The sequence below is a fragment of the Pundamilia nyererei genome, unplaced genomic scaffold (assembly GCF_000239375.1).
Source record: "Pundamilia nyererei isolate P.nyererei 1_Seehausen unplaced genomic scaffold, PunNye1.0 scaffold00055, whole genome shotgun sequence".
Taxonomy (NCBI): Eukaryota; Metazoa; Chordata; class Actinopteri; order Cichliformes; family Cichlidae; genus Pundamilia; species Pundamilia nyererei.
This window is the reverse complement of record NW_005187456.1, coordinates 2,380,727-2,404,444: the sequence shown is the minus strand read 5'-3', so window position 1 is coordinate 2,404,444 and position 23,718 is coordinate 2,380,727. Positions and strand designations below refer to the sequence as shown.

At 40.1% G+C, this 23,718-nt stretch overlaps 1 protein-coding gene across 2 annotated transcripts in view; it reads right to left on the bottom strand.

The window, feature by feature from the left end:
* Positions 1 to 2,275: 2,275 nt before the first annotated feature.
* The window catches only part of il1rapl1a (interleukin 1 receptor accessory protein-like 1a), a 167,224-nt gene continuing 145,781 nt past the window's right edge, over positions 2,276 to 23,718 (bottom strand). Inside the window, exons 7-12 of one of the 2 annotated variants that reach the window (XM_005733854.1) lie at positions 23,375 to 23,507; positions 18,131 to 18,276; positions 10,014 to 10,160; positions 7,508 to 7,678; positions 4,869 to 4,913; positions 2,276 to 4,446 (exon numbers count right to left, since the gene is read on the bottom strand). In XM_005733854.1, the coding sequence (XP_005733911.1) occupies positions 3,725 to 4,446; positions 4,869 to 4,913; positions 7,508 to 7,678; positions 10,014 to 10,160; positions 18,131 to 18,276; positions 23,375 to 23,507 (1,364 nt within the window). In that variant the 3' untranslated portion in view covers positions 2,276 to 3,724. The remainder of the gene's footprint in view (positions 4,447 to 4,868; positions 4,914 to 7,507; positions 7,679 to 10,013; positions 10,161 to 18,130; positions 18,277 to 23,374; positions 23,508 to 23,718) is intronic. The other variant, XM_005733855.1, reaches the window with a different exon arrangement.

Below are 23,718 nucleotides of genomic sequence, written 5' to 3'. Positions count from 1 at the left end.
CCTGTAATTGCTCTGGGTAATAAAGACTCTATTAATCCTGTGTCTGCTAATAAAACCACACTGGTTTGGCAGGAGGCTGCTTTTCTTGTGGCTGACAATATGTTGTGGGTGTTTGCCTGAGTTAGCATCACTTATTACAAAAAGAACCCAACCAAAGCAGATTCCACCATTTGAGACCCTTTTCTTTCTGTCTTTCTTTCTTTTTAAATTGGTACGGTGTTACAGTTTCTCTTGGTGTTTGCATAGTCTGAAAGCAGCACTCCCCAGCACCACCACCACCGCCCTTGTCTCCAGCAAAAATGTCCACAGGCTGAATTTTATAAACACTGTCTTTAGCTTCATTTCTTCATCATTCTGCCTTCTACTCAGTCTTTTCCTGCTTTTTTTTTCTTCCTCTGCCCCAGTTTCTGTGTTTTCTCCTGGGGTTGGCAGACATCAGTAAATCTGCTTTCTGTCTCTGTGTTTACCAGTGTTCAGACACCCGTTGTAGGTAGTGTGTATCCCCAGGAGATGGCACTGTTTGTCAGCACTCACCCACCAACGTGCAGGCAAATGTCAGGCGTCAACTGAAACTGCTTGGCCATAAGCCAAGCTGTTTCTTATATCAGCACCTTTTTTTTTTGTTAAAGGTTTATCTTCACTTGGCATTTCTGGCTCTATCTGAAAGGCAGTGAACATAAGGAGAGAGCAAGGGGGAGAGCATGCAGCAAACTTATTCAGGTAGCTTTAAACCAGAGAATTTCATGGTGCTTGTTTTAGACACCGTTTGATTTCCATCGTTACCTGTATGTTTGTATGTCACACTTCTCTCAAATGGCCAACTAAGTCATTGAAGTTGTTTGTTTTTGTTTTACTTTGCCACCAGGGGGGATTTGTGACAGAACGATAGCAGTAAGGTTAAAAAGGGAAGGTTTGCAACATGGCAGCAAGGTCTGCTGTGACGTATAGCTTGGTGATGGTGGTGCTGACAGACAGGAGACTGAGCTGGAGGTTGAAGAGTTGAAGATGCTCAGATGCTTCTTTAGTAGTGGAAAGGATTAGAAATGAGTACATCAGAGGGAAAGCTCAGGTCGAGTGTTTTGGAGACAAAGGTGCAAAACTGAGATGGTCTGAACATGTACAGAGGAGGGATAATGTTTATACTGGACAAAGGATGTTGAAGATGGAGCTGCCAGGAATGAGTGAAAAGAAGAAGGTCACAGAGAGAGATTCATGGATGTAGTGTAGGGGCACATGCGGAGGGTTGGTGTGACAGAGGCGAATGCTAGGGAGGGCAACATGGAGGCAGATGATCCGATGTGGCGACCCTATGAGGCACAGCTGAAAGAAGAAGAAGAAAAAGAGCTGCTCATTTCAGTTTCATTTTTATTCTTTTAAAAAATAATTTAGTTTTTATTAGTTTCAGTGTTTTCATTGTCTCAGTGGTTCTTTGTTTTGTTTTTTAGTACGGATAAGTATTTGTGTATAAGTATATGCAAAAGTTTTTGTTTTGCATGAACTGTTTTGTTTAGTTCTAGTTAAATTCCATGATTTGCATTCATGCTATCTAATACCAGAACATCTCCTTTAAACAGTCTGCTTATCTGCCTTTCTCCTTTCTTCACTGCACTGACATTTTGCTGCAAGAAAGAATAATTATCAGTATAATTACGTAACGTGTTTCTTGACAGGATGAGGAAATAGAGGACAGAGGAATATGATTAGATCTGGCATATTTCTGGACACAACTATACCATAGGGTCAAGAAACATGCCCGTCTATTCTCTTAGAGGGCAAATGTAGTTGCAATGATTGTACACACATGGACACCACCTTCCAATGAGTCTAGTATTACAGCATTTCGGTGTTATCCACCAGAAAGAGCAGCTGGATCATAGACTTTATAGAAAGATCTTTATAACGTCTATGAACTGGACGTTCAAGGCACAGTTTGTTTAAAGACTTATTTCAACAGTACTAAAACACTTGTTCATTTACCCTGTGCCAGATTTCCCAGGGCTGATCACTGATTCAAATGTCCTGTTTCACATCTGGTGGATGTAGCTGACTCTAGCCATTACAAAATCATGTGGTAATGAAAAAAAGAAAAAAAGAAAAAAGGTTAAGAGCATAATCAGGTGTGTTATGAATTGCTGCTGGTTCAACTTGGACACAAAAGGAAAACATCGAAAGGAAATCAATGTTTTTAATGTGCAGTGAGAAAGTAAGGGCAACTGATCATGATTGTGTTTCTATAAAGATAGACATTTCTTTCCAAGTGAAAATTGTGTTTATATATTTATATAAATATCTATATTATATATAGAATACATATCTATTTGCTATGCATACTCAAAAATCACACCTTCAAATATATGTAAAAAGTCTTTCAAAACACAAAAGGAATTCTTTTCTTTCCTTAAACATGAACTATCCATATGAACCAAATGAATTATCAGGATGGGAATAATACTGTTATTTTTTTTAAACCAAAACATTGAAAATGCTTTACCTTTGAATCTAGAAGAGCAGAGGACATTTTTTTTGTCATGTGGGATTTAAAAGCCACCTTAATCTCTTTAACAAACCAGGAGCCACACCGAAGGGCACAAAACCAGCATAACACTTATACACAAATCCTCTTTCTATGGAAGATGAAATGCAAATAAGTATGACATCTCAAGCAAACTCTTTTCAGTTATAAAAATAGAATTCTTTTTAAAATAATCTACAGATTTCTTTTTAAGGTGAGGCATTTCACTATCACTCTAAAACAGCAAGGCTGTTTGTCTCAATAGAAAATATGAAGCTTTAGAGAGAGATCTGCCAGTCTATCTGGTTGGAGAGGACAAGCGCTGCTCCCCAACCACTCCTCCTTTTCAGTCCCACGAGACGATATATTTTTTGCCAGCTTCTCCTTCTTTTTGCATATTCTATTTTTTTTTTTAAAAAGAGAGAGTTTCCTTTTAAACTAGATACACCTTTTACAGGTAAACGAAAACAAGTTTTAGCTCCTCGAAGCTCCTGAAATGTCCAGGCGTTTCCCAAAGTTCGAAAAAAAAAAGTTCTCTTTAAACAACACAAAGATTTTTAAACAAACAAACAACAGCGCACGCACATGTCATATTGGCTTTCCTATCGAGCGTGTTACAAAATAAGAAATAAAAAAAGAAAAAGAGACAAAAAAAGAGAAAAAGATTAAAAATATACAACTCTTTATGACAAGTTAAAGCAAAAGTCCTACATTAGAGAAGGCAACAAACATGATTGAATAAAATAAACAAAAGAACAAAACAGGAAAACACTGATGCTACAAATAAATTGAAATATATGTACAGACCCTGTTTTCCTTTTGCTTGTATGGATGCAATTTCTTGTATGTGTGTATGTGTGTGTGTGTGTATTCGTTCCTGTGAATAATTGCCATAGTGTGTTGGTTCTTCACCATGGAGTCCTTGTGAGTCCATTTCTCGCTAGTTAATGAAACAGTGTGTTCGCATTATCCCCTGTAGTTCCACATAGAAAACATCCTCTGGAAACGAGGTGCAGTCCGACTGAACAACAAGACAAACCACGTCCAGGAACCTGCTTTGCCTCCATGACTAGCTGCCGGAGCCATACGGATCCAAATGCTTTTTGCCGTAATCACAACCTCGAACTGTGTTCCTAAGAACTGCCAGACTGTAACCTCGTCATGTCTGACGTTGAGCGATCTTCCTAAAGCTGGCGCCGAGTCTGCTTGCCATTACCAGATGACGCTGGAGATGCTGGTTTCCCTGGGCAGCAGAGGGAGCATGGCGTTGTTGGCGTGCCCCTCCTCCAGACTGTGCTCTCGGCTCTTCCCGGGTGGCCTCTGTCCGTTCAGCAGTGTCAGTGGGATGTTGCAGTAGGTGTGCTGGTTTCCCAGAGATGAGAGAGGTGGCAAGGTCCCTCCTGGGGGCATGTCGTACTCGTAACTGCGGTAGTAGTGTTTCTGCCTCATGGTGGTGTGGTAGGTGCTGTGGAACGAGGAGCGCAGCTCTGGGTGGGCGGTGGCCATGGCCGTGGAAGTGGCCGCCGCCATGGACATGGCAGAAACAGTCTGCAGCTCTCCGAATGGGCCCTGCTCGCTGACGTCTAGTGCCGCCTCATGCGTGAGCATGGGCTCCGTGCGTCTGAAGGGCATCTCATACTGCAGCTGCTTCCAGAACTTGGAGCTGAGCTTGTTGCTCTTGGTTCCACGCCATTTGATGACAGTAAGGGTCTTAATGGTGTGTTTAAGCGCCTCCACTTCCTGGTAGTTCATGATTCCGCGCAACTCGGCACATTCGATCAGGATGACTTTGATCTCACCCGTCACCAGCATGTTGCGCAGTCGCGTCTCCAGCTCAAAGATGCTCCAGCCTCGCCGCACTACGTAGTTGGGTGTCATAACTATGATGAGGCGTTTGCTCTGGTCTACACAGCGGGCCACGTCCTCTATGTAGGCTGCGGGAAAGAAGCGGGAAGGAAAGAGAAGAGCAAAAATTTATGTGACACAAGTGTGGCAAAACATTGCAGTGAGCATTGTTTTCACCTAATGAGAACAGGGCCACAACACGGTGATGGATGAACACACAGACAGCATCAGACACAAAACGCAAGACAGTGACAGGTATCTGGTCTACTAACACCCGTTTAATATGGAGCTTTAAGTGTGCACAAAGGTGCAGCATATAAATTAACATTTTATGCACATAGAGCAGATCCATATGGCTCTAACTGCAAACCAGTGATTGATAAAGCTGCACACTCTATAGGATTAGGGCTGAGCTCGCTATTGAATCGGGCCTGGTGTTTCAGATCACACAATGGTGCCACTCTAAGCATGAAAGCAGCTGATGCAAGAGGAAAAGACCGAAGGCGAGTACCTCTAAAGAGCCGCGTGTCATCCTGGTAATGCTCATTGGTGAGACCTAAACATAAACATTTTAACATTCAGGTCACAGGCAGAACACATTACAGACACAGAAACATGCTCAACACCGTCAGAAGCGTGGCTGCGTCCCCTCTCAGTCATCTTTTTATTTCACATACGATTAATCACATACCATGTTTCTCTGATTGGACATTCATCTGCAATGATTTTACTTGGCAGTGGTGCTGGCGGCAATTTTCTTTTGATTAAAGGATAGAAGCGGCTCAGTCAGCAGGGCTCAGAGCCTTCACACATTACCCACTGATGTTTAATTCTGTCTGGACCAGCTAGGACGTGTTTGCGTTTTATCTTTCTCACATGAAGCCTACAGTAGAAACACACAGCATTGCTACTAACTAGAGCACACTGTGTACCACTGGCAAAGACAGACTGCTAAACAGAGTTAGCACACATGAGAATATGTTCAGACAGAATTTTCATGGATTTATTAATACATGGATAAAAACCAGTGAGGATGATAAATTTGTTCAATATATCGGCTCCCGGTACACACCGCATACTGTATTCCCATATCTGTAGTACACAGTAAGGGAAGAGCTAGTGAGAAATGCTATGATCTAGTGCTTTAATCCAGAGAGGTTTGAGACGATACAAGAAAAAAAGGGTTCTTGTTGACAGTATTGCATTGAATATTGCATTTCCCTCCTCTTCCCTTATTTTAACTTTGAAATATTCATCTATTCATCACTTGTGAGCATCCTCTGCTTGATTCTGCCCTGACAGCACCGGACATTGAAACACAAGACAGTGACGGTGGAAAAACAATGGTGAAAACAAACAACACAGACAAAACAGACTGTGACAGTCTATGTATATGTATATGTATACATGTACCCTGCTTCCAAAGAAATTAACAATCTCCAATAATGGTAATTTAGTTTTAATGAAAAGACAGAACATCAACCAAATTCCAGAAAAAAGACATTATATAAAAGTCACAGATTGAAAGAAGTATTTGATGCCCAAGCAAAACATGACTTGGTACTCTGTAGAGAAAGCCTCATTGGTAAGCACCAGAGAGATGTGGGATGGATATTGGCCCACTCCTCTTTATAGAAACTTTAAATCTTTTATGTCTGTGAAGGTTCTCAGTCATCCAGGTCATCGTAGCCAAAGGAGCTTGCAAAGAAAAGGATCTGGACTTCTTTAAGTTGCTTGAAGACGTTTCACCTCTCATCCGAGAAGCTTCTTCAGTTCAAACTCTGGCTGATTGGGACCCACACCCAGTTTCACACCTTGGCTCAGGCGATTAGAGGATCATCAGGGGGTCCTTTTGTCCCTCTGTGGGGGGTTACTCCCACTAGGTTTAAATCTGGGACTCCCCACCATTTGACCTTAGAACTGAAGAAGCTTCTCGGATGAGAGGTGAAACGTCTTCAAGCAACTCAAAGAAGTCTAGACGCTTTTCTTTGCAAGCTCCTTTGACTTTAAATCCTTTACATTTCTTGGCTGCTGCTTGGCAACTCTAAACTTCAGCTCCCTTCACAGTTTGTTTATAGGTCTGGAGATTGGCTACGCCTCTCCGTGACCTTAATGTGCTTCTTCTTTATATCCGTTGTTGCCTTGGTGGCATGTTTTGGGTCATTCTCATGCTGGAAGACCCATCCATGACCCACCTTCAGTGTTCTGACTGAGCAGGGAAACAGCCCAAAAGTATAATATTTCCACTTCAGTGGAGGATGGTGATCCTTTGGTTATACTCAGTATTTCTCTTCCTCCAAACACGGCGGGTTGAGTTGATACCAAAGAGCTTGATTTAGGTTTCATTTGACCACAGCACTTTCATTGGATGCCTTCTCTGAATTATTTCGTTGCTCACTAGCAAACTTAAGATGGGCCTGTAGATGTGCCTTGTTAAACAGTGGGAACTCTTGTTGTGTGCCATCAATGATGTTCTTGGTGACTTTGGTCCTAACTGCACCTCCCGTGTACTTTTGACCTGATCTATCACCTTTCTCATGATCATCCTCACCCAATGAGGGAAGATCTTGTACAGACTGAGGTTGACACAAGGTTTTGCATTTCTTCCATTTCTGAATCACGCCAGCAGCTGTCACCTTGTCACCAAGATTCTTGCTGATGGTCTTGTCGTCCATTGTGGCCTTGTGCAGGTCTGTAGGCTGCGCCCTGGCATCCTTTAACAGCTGTTTGGTCTTACCTAATTTCTTGGTCTTCCCAAGAAATTGATTCTGTGCTTTATGCACATAATCGTTTGATATCACAAGTATCTGTAATTGAATGATTGTAATCTGTGTGCCATGTGGGCACACAGTCAGTCTGTGGGAGCCAGAATTCTAGCGTGTTGGTCTGGAATCAAATACTTATTTCGCTCATTGTCACTCAATATTTTAACGTCTTTCTCCATTAAAATGAGACTATCATAAAATTAGAGACTGGACATTTCTTTGTAAGTGAGCAAATTTACAAATTCAGTAGAGGATCAAATAATTATTTCCCCCAATATAGAATTTATAGTAGAAACAAACAAACACCTATACAACTGTTTACAGTATGGCACAAACATTTCAAACGTGTGCAAGCATGCATACATACAAACACACACAGTCTTACTTCCTGATGGGATGAGGTCTCGATCTGGGATGAAGAGTTTGTAGCCATAATGTTTCTCCAGAACATCAGGGAGGATCTCCAAGGCAAAGCGCTCCTCTTCCCGGGTCTCCTGACTCCACTGGTCAGGGTCCACTTTGGTGTAAGACAAATATGCATCATAGTCTTTATTTTCTGAGGAACAGGAAGAAAGAGTGGAGAGTCAGTCATGAAATATGCAGACTAAACGCCATGGCATTTTCACTGAACACTGCACGCTCATTCTCTGATGAGCATTTTATTCCAAACAACTGACTTTACACATTTCTTGCAATTGCGTTGGCTAACTTCTACAATAGTTACAACTTTTAAAGCTACTTCTAAAACCAGAATTACACACTCCTTATTATAGTTTCAAAATAATAAAATAACGTTGGTTTTTCTTACACTTATTGGCTCTATCCATAAACATTCACATTCAGTGTCATGTGATGCCATGGTTATGACAGTGCCATTTAACCCTTATGCACGGCACCTCAAATAGTTACCAGTTATTTTCATCCAAACAGAATATGCATCAGAAATTTCTGCAAATTTATAGACAAAAGGCACAAAAGTAAAATGCCGAAAGTCGGAAGTTATATCTTTTGTGTAATTCTTATACAGTGTTTAACACAATTATTAGACCACCTGCCATAAAAACAGGAAAACACAAATATTTTAGAAATTTGTCAAAAACTTTGCGAAAGCTAGAAACTTTTCTGTTCCAGAAACTGAGCCATTAACTAATCAAATAATAATAATGTGATTTATTATTTTTTTCCTTTTTTTTTGTAAAACAGCGAATGTGAAGATTCATAGGTAACATTAATTATAAAACTGAAAAATAGAATTTTAATTAAAATGCTTGTTCATGCTGGAGGATTTAACATTATAGAAACATAACTTTTTTGATGATTACCAATACTGGTAACTTAGGGCAGCTGTGTGAAAAAAACTTGCACTTAATGGTATTTTAATAAATTTGTTAAGCACTGAAGTATGTTAAAGAACTGTAAACATGGGTAATACAGTCTATAGTCTAATATGAAACTATAGTGTAACTTTCTACAGGACACATGATTGTGCTTTGCTGTGTCAGTTTACATTTTCTATTCGGTACTTTGTTTTCTATAAAAAACTGTTAAATTTAATAATTTGCCGACATGGATTTCCTTCCAGTGAGTCACAAGATCGCTCATGAAGTGAGCTACTTATGATCAAGGAGAAGGCCTTTCTTGCAAATGCTGTTCCCAATAAGTGTCTCTGGTACGCAGTCAAATTCTTCCACACCAAACTCAGAAAACCATTTCTTTTATTGTCTATTGTATGTATTTTTTGCTTATCATTCTTGTTTGGAAAAGAGAAGACCACTTTTCTAGTGGTGTCAAATTGATTTGGCCATGTAGTGTATACAAGAAATAAATTGTGGCAGATACAAAAATACCCAAAACAATGCAGAAGCAATACTCTCTTCCCACCTCAAAATGATTTCCCAGAAGACAGTGGGAAGAACTGAGAAGGTAGAAAATAGATAACAGGGAAAAGAACAGTGCTGGTGCCATATTCGCTAAGTCCTAGTCATTATGCTCTGTGGAAACCGGAATGTGGTTCAGTCAGAAAGTGAGGAAGGACTGCTTCAGAAACTCTTTTGAGGAGCATGCGCAGCTTTGAAACTTACTGGAAGGGCCATGGCTGTGCTCGATAGGATCCAAACATCAAACAAAGCTTTCAAATTAGCAACCAACCTCGCAAATTAACCACCTAGCAAAGTTGGAAAAATCAAAAACAGCTTGTATCAGCGGTCCCTGACGGCATGACTTAATCATGTGGAAGTTTGAGTCTACAGTCTTGGGCGTAATGGATAATTTATGCTACTGTAGAAACAATCCGGTGACTTCGGTCTTTCCAGAATTCTTGAAAAGAGAGCAAAAATGCAAAACACAGAGGAATCATACTGGGACACAAACAGACAAATCTTTAAGTGAAGTACAAGTTAACTATGTTCTGTAGAGAAAGCAGAAAGTTGCTTTTCAATTTGAGGATTGTTACGCTCCTATTTGTTGCTCAGAGACGGTGCTTCGAGCCTGCCTTGTTGCTGTGAATCACTATCTGGCAGCAGAGGGTGGGCTTCATTCCATGACATACTGAGATTGATCTCTTTTTAAATGGGCAACAAATTGAAAAACTGTCTCCTCCTTTCCCGGTAAAGTCACTGCACCATGCACCTCTTTACCAACAGCAGCGGAAATGCCGTCACTGAGATAGCACTGGGGTAAACATCTGTAACTACTAGTGAGTAGTTACTTTTAAACAAAATAGTATGTTCATTGGATCTATGAATACAAGCCCGCAAAGGCACATATGGAGTCATCACGGCTTGCTTGATATTGAGTTTTTGGATAAAAAAAGTCCTGGTGAAAAAAAAGTGAATAAGATAATGGTTAAAAGGCTAAAATACATTGTTTTAGACGCATTCTTCTGTCTTTACCTCCGTCTACATCTTCACTGCCAAAGTGCCTCCTGTAGAAAAGCATCAGCTCAATCTTGTAGCATTTGTAGAGTGAGATGAGAAAGATGAGTAGCAGCAGGATTGCTCCCAGCCCTCCTGCCAGCTCCACAGTGTACATGAGCTCTGCTGAAGACAACATATACGGACAAGAAAATAAGCAAAACTGCTGAGACAGTCATGGTTAAAACGCCAGTTACAGTTTTGTGTGGCCACTTACAGTCACTGCAAATAGATAAACATCCCCGCACCTCTAAGGTTTTACTTATTGGGACAAAATAAAAAAATTATCTAGTCCCTACAAGGTCTAAAAAAAACACATGAAATATTACACTGAGTCATTTTTTTATTCAATAGAAACTAAGACAAAGCCCAGAAAGAGTGTGTAAGTACACCACATAATTCAATAGTTTGTTGAAATACCTTTAGCTGCAATAACTTGAAGTACTCATTTTCTGTATGACTTCATCAATTTCTTACATCACTGTAGAGGAATTTGGGCCCTTTCTTCTTTCCAACATTGCTCTAGTTTATTGAGGTCTGCAGGCATTTGTTGATGTTCAGATCTCCAATGGTTTCTCAACAACATATTCAGCCAGTTTGAGGTTTGGACATTGACTGAGCCATTCCAACACTTTGATTATTTTCTTTTTCAGCCATCCTGTTGTAGATTTGCTGCTGTGCTTGGGGCCATTGTTCTGATGTAAAACCCAGTTTGGGTCAAGCATTAGCTATCGGACACATTGCTTTACATTCGACTCTAGAATACTTTGGTACAGTGGCTTGCAAAAGTATTCGGCCCCCTTGAACTTTTCCACATTTTGTCACATTACAGCCACAAACATGAATCAATTTTATTGGAATTCCACGTGAAAGACGAACACAAAGTGGTGTACACGCGAGAAGTGGAATAAAAATCATACATGATTCCAAACATTTTTTACAAATAAATAACTGCAAAGTGGGGTGTGCGAAATTATTCAGCCCCCTGAGTCAATACTTTGTAGAACCACCTTTTGCTGCAATTACAGCTGCCAGTCTTTTAGGTTATGTCTCTACCAGCTTTGCACATCTAGAGACTGAAATCCTTGCCCATTCTTCTTTGCAAAACAGCTCCAGCTCAGTCAGATTAGATCGACAGCGTTTTTGAACAGCAGTTTTCAGATCTTGCCACAGATGTAGATTGGATTAGATTGGAAGATGAACCTCCGCCCCAGTCTCAAGTCTTTTGCAGACTCCAAGAGGTTTTCTTCCAAGATTGCCCTGTATTTGGCTCCATCCATCTTCCCATCAACTCTGACCAGCTTCCCTGTCCCTGCTGAAGAGAAGCACCCCCAGAGCATGATGCTGCCACCACCATATTTGACAGTGGGGATGGTGTGTTCAGAGTGATGTGCAGTGTTAGTTTTCTGCCACATATAGTGTTTTGCATGTGTTCCTAAAAGTTCCATTCTGGTCTCATCTGACCAGAGCACCTTCTTCCACATGTTTGCTGTGTCCCCCAAATGGCTCATGGCAAACTGCAAACGGGACTTCTTATGGTTTTCTGTTAACAATGGCTTTCTTCTTGCCACTCTTCCATAAAGGCCAACTTTGTGCAGTGCACGACTAATAGTTGTCCTATGGACAGATTCCCCCACTTGAGCTGTAGATCTCTGCAGCTCGTCCAGAGTCACCATGGGCCTCTTGGCTGCATTTCTGATCAGCGCTCTCCTTGTTCGGCCTGTGAGTTTAGGTGGACGGCCTTGTCTTGGTTGGTTTACAGTTGTGCCATACTCCTTCCATTTCTGAATGATCGCTTGAACAGTGCTCCGTGGGATGTTCAAGGCTTGGGAAATCTTTTTGTAGCCTAAGCCTGCTTTAAATTTCTCAATAACTTTATCCCTGACATGTCTGGTGTGTTCTTTGGACTTCATGGTGTTGTTGCTCCCAATATTCTCTTAGACAACCTCTGAGGTCTTCACAGAGCAGCTGTATTTGTACTGACATTAGATTACACACAGGTGCACTCTATTTAGTCATTAGCACTCATCAGGCAATGTCTATGGGCAACTGACTGCACTCAGACCAAAGGGGGCTGAGTAATTACGCACACCCCACTTTGCAGTTATTTATTTGTAAAAATGTTTGGAATCATGTATGATTTTCGTTCCACTTCTCACGTGTACACCACTTTGTATTGGTCTTTCACGTGGAATTCCAATGAAATAGATTCATGTTTGTTGCTGTAATGTGACAAAATGTGGGAAAGTTCAAGGGGGCCGAATACTTTTGCAAGCCACTGTATACAGAGGAGTTCATAGGCAAGTCAAAGACTGCACGGTGTGCAGGTCCTGTGCCTGCAAAAGAAACTCAAATCATCACTCCTCCACCACCGTGGCTGAAAGTTGGTATGAAGTATTTGCTAATATGCTCTGTTTTTAATTAAGCTACATTGCATTATGGCCAAACATCACTACTCCAAAGGACATTGCTCTAGAAGTCTAGTGGTTCATTCCAATGCAAATTTGCAAATCTCAACCATGCTACCAGATTATTATTATCCTGGTATTTTTTTTAACCTAGCCATAGATATTCAGTCTATCACTAATTGTATTGTATTGAACTTGGCCTGTAGAGCCCAAACTGTCACTTTTGGGTGTTTATTTGCACATTACACATTCTGAACTTAAATTTGCTGGTATATTCACTCCTAAGAAGGAATGGGAATTGTCGTCCCAGTTTTCCAATAGTCTTTCTGTAGGATGATAAAAATCAAAGTATTTGTAAATAACTTACTAATTCTTCCCAATTGCTTCTCTAAGATCATTGCTGAAAATTTTCTCCTTGTCAGTGTGTTAAAACACACCTAAATGCTCCATACCTGCAAATAGTCAAAAACATATGCTTTTATAGAGGTGCTCAGACCTGCTGATTATCAGTTAATTAGCTGCATTTGATTAGCAGCACCTCTTACCCTCTTAATTGTTATGGAAGCAGTAGGGTGTACTCAGTTTTTCACACACCGATTCTGCAACTTGGCTAATTTATTTCTTAAATAAATAATGACACAGTGTACTACGTCATGTGTTGTTGCTAATCTGAGTTTGTGTTGCGTTAAAGGCCAGATTTTTAAGGACTAGATTATTTTTATTATGTCCTGATTATTATGTCCTTTTAGAAAAAAAAGTGTTTGCTTTCTTTTTACCCACACTCTTATGACAGTATTCATCAGGCCGGCCTCAAACACTGGCCTCTTTGTTTCATTATTTCAGGTAAACTCACAGAATGAGGCACTTTTACACGTTTACATTTGCCTGAAATCTGGACGATCATCAGCATTTTCAGCGCTCGGCTCAGAGCGGAGCAGAATCAATCTTCAGAGACACGAGTCTCATAATGAGTTTGGGAAAAATGAGAGGGCACATAGCAGAGAGACACAGGGAAAAAAAGGAGATAATGAGAAACTGGGTTCATTTCTTTGGAGCAGTGCAGCAATGACACAGCTTTGCACTTTGGCTGTCATCCATAGCGGGACTGGGACAATTCTGGACATGGATGGAGGCTTTTTCAAAACAAGAGGCTTTAGTTTACTCATCACGCTGACACTCACCTCGCCATCATAACCCACTCTCTTCAGAGTTCTCTTACTTCTCCTTGCCCACTTTTCTTGCTGTCTCTCCATTCATTTCTCCTCTCCATTATCTCCTTCTCATCTCCCCAGAGACCTAGCTTGGGGAAGGATGAATTATGGTGTGTATTAAAGCTGCATTTACGTGGTAGGCTCAGCTAGAGCAGGTTCACTTTATTTCTCTGTCACACTATGGGCTGTAATGCTGCACAGTGGCCCTACGTTCTCTAGGCTGCATGCCAATTTACTCTATATATAACCCCAGACACAGCAAAGGTACATATTAAAGTAATAACAGAAATACTGTGAATTTATAAAATCTTATTTTTATTAAAAGTCACTTAACTATAGCTACACTTTCTGGATCTAATGATTATTATTCTAAAATAGGTTTAACCGAAGACATAGTAGGTTATGAGAAATTACAAAATGATAACTAATTAAATCTGTGTTGGTGAGAGTAAAAGAAAAAGACCAACACTCATGATCAGCAGCCAGTTAGCTTAGCTTAGCTAAACAGCTAAAAACAGGAAAAGCTGCTTTCTGAGAGTAACAAAATCTGCCCTCAAGCACATCTAAACATTCATTTACCAGTCATGTCTTGTTGTCTAATAAATACAAGAAACAAAATGTAAGAGTTATAAAAGAAGCTATGTGGGTGGATATGATTTGGCTAATTTTCAACAATTTTCAACTCACTGTTTCCAGTCTTTGTGCTAAGCTTTGTATTTACCTTAGAGGCATGGGAATTAAGTGTATATGGCAAATCTCAAAACAGCTCTTTAACTTGTAAAGACAGATCTTTGATGTTGGCTTGTGCATTATATTTGATGTTTTTTTCATTTCAGCAGCAGTCGACAGTGTGTTGCAGGAAAACAGCTATGTTTTCTCGGGCTTCTAATTGGCTATTTACCAGCCTTTTCCAACTGTAACCAAATGTAATGCTTTTAACTCATTATCAGCAATAATCTTCACTCTTGAAGTTGTTTATGTTTCACTGACCCCCACTTCCTTTCTGCCTTCTCTGTTTTCATGTCTCTCTTTCTTTCGAGATGGAAGGAAAGGGAGCCTGCAGAGATATTAGACCTGCTGCAGGGCTTGTGAGTGATGCATTCTTGGAGCATAGAACATGAAATAAACATCAGATGTGGATGAGAAGCAAGAGAGAGAGAGAGAGAGAAGGAGGGGGGGGGGGTGTTGCCTTGAAGTCTTTTTGTAGCATCCTTTTTTTTTGCAACTGCTTTTACAAAGAGAGCTAAATGAAGTTGTCTGCAGTCTGTGAAAACTGCTAAAATGGCTGTCTACAAAAGATGATTGCAGAGACAGAGATTAAAGTGGGGAAACAGACATATAACAGCATAAAATGTAATTGTATGCTGGACTTATTGGCCTGTTGGGAGAAGCTGAGGACCAATTTGCTGTTTAAACAACCATCAAATTACCTCTCTTTTAGGATGACAACCAGTGCGTGAAAAGAGCTTCTGACAAGTCATACTAGAGCACCAAAATAGCTACACAGCCGATGGGAAACATGAAAAAAACCAAACATGCAAATCAATTAGAATATTTCTGTTTGATGAAATGATGTAGCCAGGCTTCAATTATTTCATATGTCACGAGGCTTTACTGTCAGGCAAACAGAAAAAATAATATCATGCTTTCTAATGTAAAGCAACTAAATATAAAGAAAAAAGAAAAAGGATGATTTCCCCCCAAATCTAACACACATTTTCCTTCAGCCCACAGGAATTTTAATCAATCAAGATTATTTTAATATCCAGTTTTGGGTTAAGTGTACAAATATCTGCATATTCTTGACTATAATAAAACTACAACCTGAAAAGGATAAGCGGAAGCGAATGGATGGATGGAAGAAATAAACCCATCTAACAGACCAGCATGCCACCATATGCCTTTTACTGTCCTCCCATCTCCCTACCATACAAATGACAAGCTGGACGAACACAGGTTAAGAACTTTGGGACAATGTTTGACACAAATTTGAAATTTGACAGACAAATAAATGCAGTGGTCGAGAGCAGTTTCTTCCAGCTCAGAACAATCTCCAGACTAAAAACATAACAAAACCCCCAAATAAGATCCAGAAAGGGCTTTGTTATGTCTAAAGTAGACTACTGGAATGCATAATGGAGTTACTCATCTCTTGCCCACTTACAATTAGTCCAGTGTTAGCAGTCTTGCACTAAGCTCCCTGTGCATTGCATAATCTAGTACAAAGCTGCACTGTTCGTGTTTGAAGCTTTAAATGGTCTTGCACCTGCATATGTGGTAGATATATTGCGTCCATGTACTCAAGATCATAATGGCCTGATTCTCACTCCCGATTATCCCACAGTTGAACCTTAGTTCCAAAGTGACCCTCGACAAGCATCAACTGTAACTGTTTTTCAATCTAAACTTGAAAAATGCTAATTTCTAGAACTTTGTTGGATTGGTTGCCGATAGGAACCTGTTTCTATTCTATTTTATTTTCATGTAAAGTACTTTAGTTTTAAATGTGCTATAGAAATAAAATGCACTTACTTCTCTCCCATCACACAGCTATTTAACCTACAAATTGAATTTCAATCTGTTAGTTAAATGGCTGTTATGTTAGTATTTGCAAACACCCCAGCTCAGCAAGAGGAAACATTTCTATAACTGCAAGATCGGAAAATAATTAATAAAACTTCTATAGGACTCATCGTTATAAGTAGGAAGAGACAGCGAATACCAATATCTTAATATTCTGTTGCTGGACCACATTTCTTTCTCTCTTAAAAGCACACACACACACACACACACACACACACACACACACACACACACACACACACACACACACACACACACACACACACACACAGGAGATATCACTCATGTTTCAATCACAAATATGAGTGCACACCTGGAGTAGACAACTTTTCAAATGAAGTGTTAATAGACTTATTCACTGAATGTGATTACTTGTTCATTGTGAAACTTGTTAGACGTTAATATTATATAATCCATTCAGGCTTGTTAAACTTTAATTATCACAATGCCTGAAACTCCTGACTTAAAATTGATTTAATTGAGGAATATGAAATTTAATAATTAAACCAGTTTTTCCCTTCTTGTTGTAAATGTTGGAAGTGATGTTATGACGATTAGTCATCCATATAACACTCTGATAATGCAGTCTATAAACCTTTGAAATACACTTCCTGTTTTAATCCCATTTTCTCTTCATATACATCTGAACACGTCCATATTTCTGAACAAACTCTATTGCCTTTGTTTATGTGGTTGGAAGGAAGATTGTTCTTCGTGGTTGGATCTGTCCAAATAAAAGTTGAACAAAATTCATTATTTAAATAACAATTGTGGCCCCAGAATTCATAGTGGCGCAAATAATCTTGGCCACACCTTAGAGGACATCCCAATGAGACCAGCATGATAAAAAGACTGACTCACACCATATTCAACTCTTTTATGATATTCGGTTTCATTTAGCTCACCAAGTAGTTTTTTTGCAGTCAGGTGTAATTTTTATTTTGCTAATTGCGTATGGAAAGCTGTTCCTTATTCTAAAATGAATGTTAAAGCCATAAAACGTACTATTTCAGAATCCAGTTGACATCAGCTCTAAAAGACTGAGGGCCAACATCAGCTGCTGAGGTCTGTTTGCATCACATGCTCAAGATTTCACGGCTGCACCCTACTGAATCTACTCCATCATTAGGCTGTTGGATGACCTGAAAAGTCCCGCTTGTGAACTGAACGAACCCAGCCTATAACTACAATCAATAGGAAATCAAGCCTAAGTTCAACTGTCTCAGAGTTAATATTGTTGGTAGTCTCAATTAATCTGAATTAGTGTGAATTAAAATTAGTTTAATCATTCAGATATTCTATTAACTTTCATCTGGCTCATCATTTTCCAAGAGCTGGAGAATTAAATCCACATTCTCCCATTGATCATTACCCATTTGTTCATCAATTCTGATTCTGGTATTGTCTTTATTTAATGCATTCTTGCTCCTGCTGTCTGCTTGAAGCTATAGCTGTTAATAAAGGATTTGAAGTGTGTTCCTTTCCTTGCAGCAACCCCCTAAATTGGTAAAGAACCCTGTCCGGAGACATAAAAGCAGATACTTTGAGCTACACATGCTTCTTTTCATTCTGAAGTAAATAAAAACCTAGTTTAACAATAACCTGATCATAGCAACATTTGTAGTCATCATTTTTGAAAAGCTATATTGCTTTGAAATGTGTTCTTTCTTTGGACCACAAGGCGAGTCCTATTTACTTCAATTACACTAAAGAGAAGGCAGACATCTTTACAGCCAATATGTGGAAAATGAGGAAACTCATACCATAATGATGTACATGGATGAACAACACTACATGCCAGAGGAAAAATCAGTATTTTTATTTTTTTATTTTGGGGGATGGGGGTTGAACTGTCCCTTTAAGTTTGGAGTAGGAAATGTAAATAAGCACTTACCCCGCCTGAAAAGCTGGATGGTAGCTTGGCGACGGCCGTTGCCATTTTCCACGTAACAGGAATAATTTCCCAGGTCTTCCTCCTCTAAAGAGTCAATAGTTAGTGAAATGGCCACTTCCTGTTCTCCAAGATGCTCCTTGATGACCCTGCAAGACAAACAATTTAAACGGTATTGAGCAATTCTTCTCAGCATCAAACACAATAGGTGGATGGGGAGTGACTTGGAGTTGATGGAATTAAAAAAAGATCAAAAACTCTCATGTTCAGCACGTGATGGGGTCTTCAGGAGTCATGACCCGAAGCACATCAGTCAGCGTTAACCAGATACGGTGTTATTGCAAATCCCAAGGGTTGAGCTATACAAAATAGTTTTCCTGTGGTACAAATGTATCTTGATCGAGGCCCTTTTGCGTTACATTAAGTACTTCATGGTATGTTAATTTCTTTCTTTGCACTCAAACATATGAGAAATGAAAATCAATAAGGGATCTTCCTCAGCTTGTGCGGGAGGAAATCAAATAATAGCGATGAGGAGAAAATCTTTTTATAGCAGCTGCCATGGTAACGGCGAGAAGGAGAGAAAGTAATATTCCATAAAGTAAATGAGTGTCCCCCGCTGGGCTGGTTGAGCCTGATGGAGGAGCGAATAGGGAGATAATGCTCCCTCATACCTTGGACACACTACTTAGCCTACTTTTACAGCACCCTCAACACAAATGACTCTTTGGAGGAAACAAAGTGCAAATGAGAAAAAGATCCCTTCTGTTTGTACGTGAGTGTGTTTATCATTACTGTGCTGAGAAGGAGTGGGACGAGGACAAAGGAGAGAGAGTGTTTGCATGTGTGAGTTTGTGTTTAAATGTGTAGGGGGGGAGGGGGATAATGACTCTCAAGCATCTCGCTTCTCCCTCACCTTCAAACTGATAAACTGCACATAGGAAAGCTTGTTGGGAGAATTGGCATCTGTAATTGAAAGTGCATCATGGGCCGTGTGTGAAGAGGCGGCGGCAGCACTGATGATTCAGAGTTTGTTTTATTGTAGGATAGGCGCAGTGAGAAGGAGGCATGAGAATAAATCAGGTCTATCCAGAAAGCAGTGGTGACCCTAACCATAACTGTGTATTGCTTACTCAAGCAGTGTACTATGGGACTGTGGCTCAACACTTAAGGTGGATCATCCACTTTGCATGCCAAACCGTCCTCGGTTAAGATGCTGAAGTCCCAAAATCATGTTTCCTGAATGCATTTTACGATTTACTTTGCAAGTCAAAACTTTTGCATAAAAAATCTAAGAAAAACATTGGTAACTACTTTGATAATTGTTCAGAGAACTTGTGGAAACATTACTCACTATTCTAAAAAATATTTATTAACCAGTCAACTAATGGAAAAAATAATCTGATCAGTTCAGTAGGAAATTCATAATTGTGAAGAAAAGTGACTCTGAATCTGGTGTGGTTGGTGTACTGGGATTTTCCCACACAATCATGGTTTACAAAGACTGGTCTGAAAAAGAGAAAATATCCATTAGGGGGCAGTTCTCTGGGCAAAAACATCTTTTTCATGCCAGATGTCAGATAAAATCACCAGTGTTGTGTTCCAGCTGAAAAGGAAGGCAACAGTAACTCAAGTAACGACTCATTACAACCAAAGAAGAGCATCTCTGAATATACAACATGCCCAACCTTGATGCAGATGGGCTACAACAGGAGAAGAGAACACCTGATTCCACTCTTGTTAGCTAAGAAAAGGAAATTGAGGCTATATTTTACATGGGATCACCAAAATTGGAAAATAGTCTTGATTTCTGCTGTGACATTTAGATGTTCAGGTCAGAATTTGGTGTAAACAACATAAAAGCATAACTCCATCCTGTTTTGTTCATATTTTCTTGCACACTTAAGGCCACTTAATATCAGCTGAGCATTGCTTAAACATCACAGCCTACCTGAGTATTTTTACTGGCCATGTCCATTTCTCTATAACTAAAGTCACTGCCAGGGGTGCATGTGAAGAAATAAATGGGATCGGACATTAAATGTTCCTTAACACGCCAACTCCCTGGTCAAAGTCTTAATGTTTGGTAGCATGTGCATGAGAATAGCTCAGATAATAGTCAGGTGAATTCACAGCAAGCCTGTCTCCTGCATGCTCCGTCTGGGCAGCACCAATATTTCCTGAAGTGAGAATGTGACTGAAGTCGACCGTCTCCTGCTGCGTGCCCCTTGTGGGAAAGTGCAAACTCAGACTCCAGACAGCATCTCAACCCAGCTTACCCCCAACACTGTCTGGAGTTCATGTGAAAACAGTAATTGTGGGCATATTTCTCCAATCAGTACTTCTAGCTTTAACTCTTGCACTACAGTTTTACAGAGCAGCTTCACAGCGTAGTATTACCGGTATTCATTTTTAAGTGTAGCGTGTGAGTGGTGTCTTCTGTTTCACATTTTACACCATGTGACACAACACAGCCATTGAACCTGATGAATAATTACTATGTGAACCTTGAATGGAGTTCACACTTGGTTTTAAAATGTGGACAATGATAAATAAACAACATCGTGAAAGGTGCTGCTTTGATCCGGTCATTCAGGCCACTTTGCTGAGGTGATTTTAAATGCACTTGGCCTCATTTCACTGTACTGTAGATGCTAATGTGTCCTAACATGAGCAACGTATCAGGATGTAGTAGTAAATATGCCAACACTGAAGGACAAACATTTTGTTCTCTTTGCTAGCTCTTGCTGATCTTACGCTTGAATGGCAACAGACAGACAAAATAATGCTGTCCTTTCACCTTCTAGTGGAATTTGCACAGTAACAAAGGCTGAACTTGTGGTTAGCTGGAAACCTTAGAGGCTAATGAAATGATGACACATCTTGGCTCTCTACTTGTGACCCAGTCACCCAGCATACATTTTAAAACCAAGTGTAAACAGGGTCATAGTCACAAATGTGAGCTGAAGGACACATAACGGCTGGGATACCGATACACAGGAACATCAGGGTCGGATTTGCAGGATGCCCTCTGCTTTTTCACGAGTGATCGAGTTTATTGATATAGCCTCAGCAGAAGGAGTAAACTGCAAACTTCTTCTCAAGCTATGGCTTCTTCTTTATCCCTTGCACATCCACTTCCCTCCTCATTGATAAAACCTCTGTGTTTGCTCATTTAGTGATCAATTTCCAGCGTATTCAATTCTTTCATATATTCAAGTGCACGTACACCTGCAAAACATCAACTGAAGCCACTCGATAACGTATTGATCACCTATTTTTTTTTATGCTGAGACGCATTTGTTTTGTTAATTTATTAATCTCTGCATACAATGCTGATGTCTAGTCATCCATGCCATGATAACAGCAACAGCCCAGTCCCAATGGTGCAAATGAGAATTTATGGGCTCGTGTTGCCACAGAAATGAACTCCACCAAATCAATAGGCTGAGAGTTGGGTAAATAAAAGCCTGCAGTAAGTCTGTTCTCAAGGTATGAGTGCTCTTCTCTAAACTTAAGTTTGGCTGCTGATGCATTAGTAATAAAAGTATGTGGGTGGCAGGCTGACAAAGCGAGGTAACCCTGAGAAAACATGCCCAGCGTATCATTTAAAGGGGAGCAAGAGCTTGACTGCAGGAAAAGGACTGATTAGTTTGTGTTTAGCTTCTTGTATACTTGTTTTTTGTCATTTTTTGACCCTCATACATGTCTGGCTGTGTGCGTTTAAGTAAAATCAAGTCGTTTGCTGAATCCTTCAAGAGCAGCATCAGTAGGAGAAAGTGGATAATCAGATATATTATTGATCTCCTGCATGAAATATGATTTAAATTATTAAAATGATCACCCCTCAGCCAGCGAGTGGAGGAATCCTGGTGACAAAGGCAGGGGCAGAGAGGGGTTGGTTAAACAGCAATCTGTTTCTTCTGCATACTCATACCAGTGTGCTAAACAACTCATGATAACATCCCTCTTCACTTTACTCTTCATTGATTTGTGAATATTTCTCAACTCGTTTCACTCGTCTTTCCTGTTTTCTTCCTCCCTATTTTCTCCCGCTCTTTCTCTCTTTCTCTTCTAGCACACCTCCTCAGCTCCCCATGGCCCATCTGCATGCTGCTCTAGGTGGGTGCAGCGGGGGAGATAGCATAGTGGTGGCGGTGTGAAAAATGGCAGTTGTTAACCATCTGACAGGGCTGTCTCCCAGGAGCTGCAGCCTCTCCAAACAGCTCTAATGGGAAACATGCACATGGACCAGAGAATGGACTTGTTTAAATGTGCTACACCACTAGGAGGGGAGCGACACGAAGATGGGCTTGTTTTAAATGTCTCACAGCCTCCGGAGCGAGGCTTGTCAGTGGAGTCTTTGCAATGTTGCACAAAGACCTTAAGCGAGGTGAAGTTATATAAACTGCTTTTTACAAATGTGTTCAGCATCATCTCAATCTATTCTCAGGGCTTGTGCTGCATCCTGCTCTGTCAGAGATAAGGGAAAAGTGCTGGTCATGGAGAGACAGCAGCTCCCAGTAAGACACAGGCAACCATTTTAATACTTCACGATTTCTTTCCAGATTTCAAATCAAAACTTTTTTCGTTCTTTTTCTTCTAAACTAACAGAAAGAGTTTATGAGTGCACATTTCTATTAGGAGGAACGCTTAAATGTTGAATGTTTCAGTCATACATTTTTATTAGTTTTCATAATGATCATAAATAACAGCCTAATTACAATAAGAGAGATGAAGATGAAGCTGCATCCAGGCATGAGAGGCATGAGATACCAAATATCGATTAGATCAGGGTTGCTTTTTTCTTTTTGTAGCACTTTGACTGAAATTACTTGACTTATAGGCCAACTTTTGAAGGTGTCCTCACATTGTTTTTTTTTACATTCATCTACATTTTTTTGTACAGCAGTGTTTGTGTCCACAGGACAATAATGTATTTTAACTGACAAAAAATATATCAGAGGTAATAAAACAAATAAATTACAGTTTATAACAAATTTCAAGCCTCTGCATCGTGTTCATGCTGTAGTGTAATTAATTGAAAAGAGCAGCTGCTTAGAAGGCAGGGAATACATCTCTGGAAAATGGTTGGTTTAGTGTATGCAATTTGGAGTTAATGGGCTAAGAGATGCGAAACCATTTGCATCGTCCTTTAATATTATGGGGTAAATTTATCTACATCTGCTATTAATTCCTCATTACTGCCAAGTCCAGGGAGGTGATTTGTAGCCCTGTGTTCCTTACTTGATGTCGCTCTCCTGGACTCTCTCTTCATCCAGGTCCTCTATGAACTTCTCCCCCTTCATCCAGTAGACGAGGGGGCTGACATCGCCGCTGTAGCCAAAAAATGCCCGGCAGGTAAGGTTCAGGGCGCTTCCTGCAAAAAACCACAAAACAAAACAGGAGATGACATGCTGTCATGCTCGATGGTCTTGCTGTTGTGTTAAAGGCATACAGCTCACATGCACAACCTGAAAAAATATTGTGTCAAATCCTATGCAGGGCTTTAAAGTCAGTGATATCGCACAGATACTCCAATTCTACCAATTCTTTTTATTTTATGCGTCATACACACATAGGGTGTGACA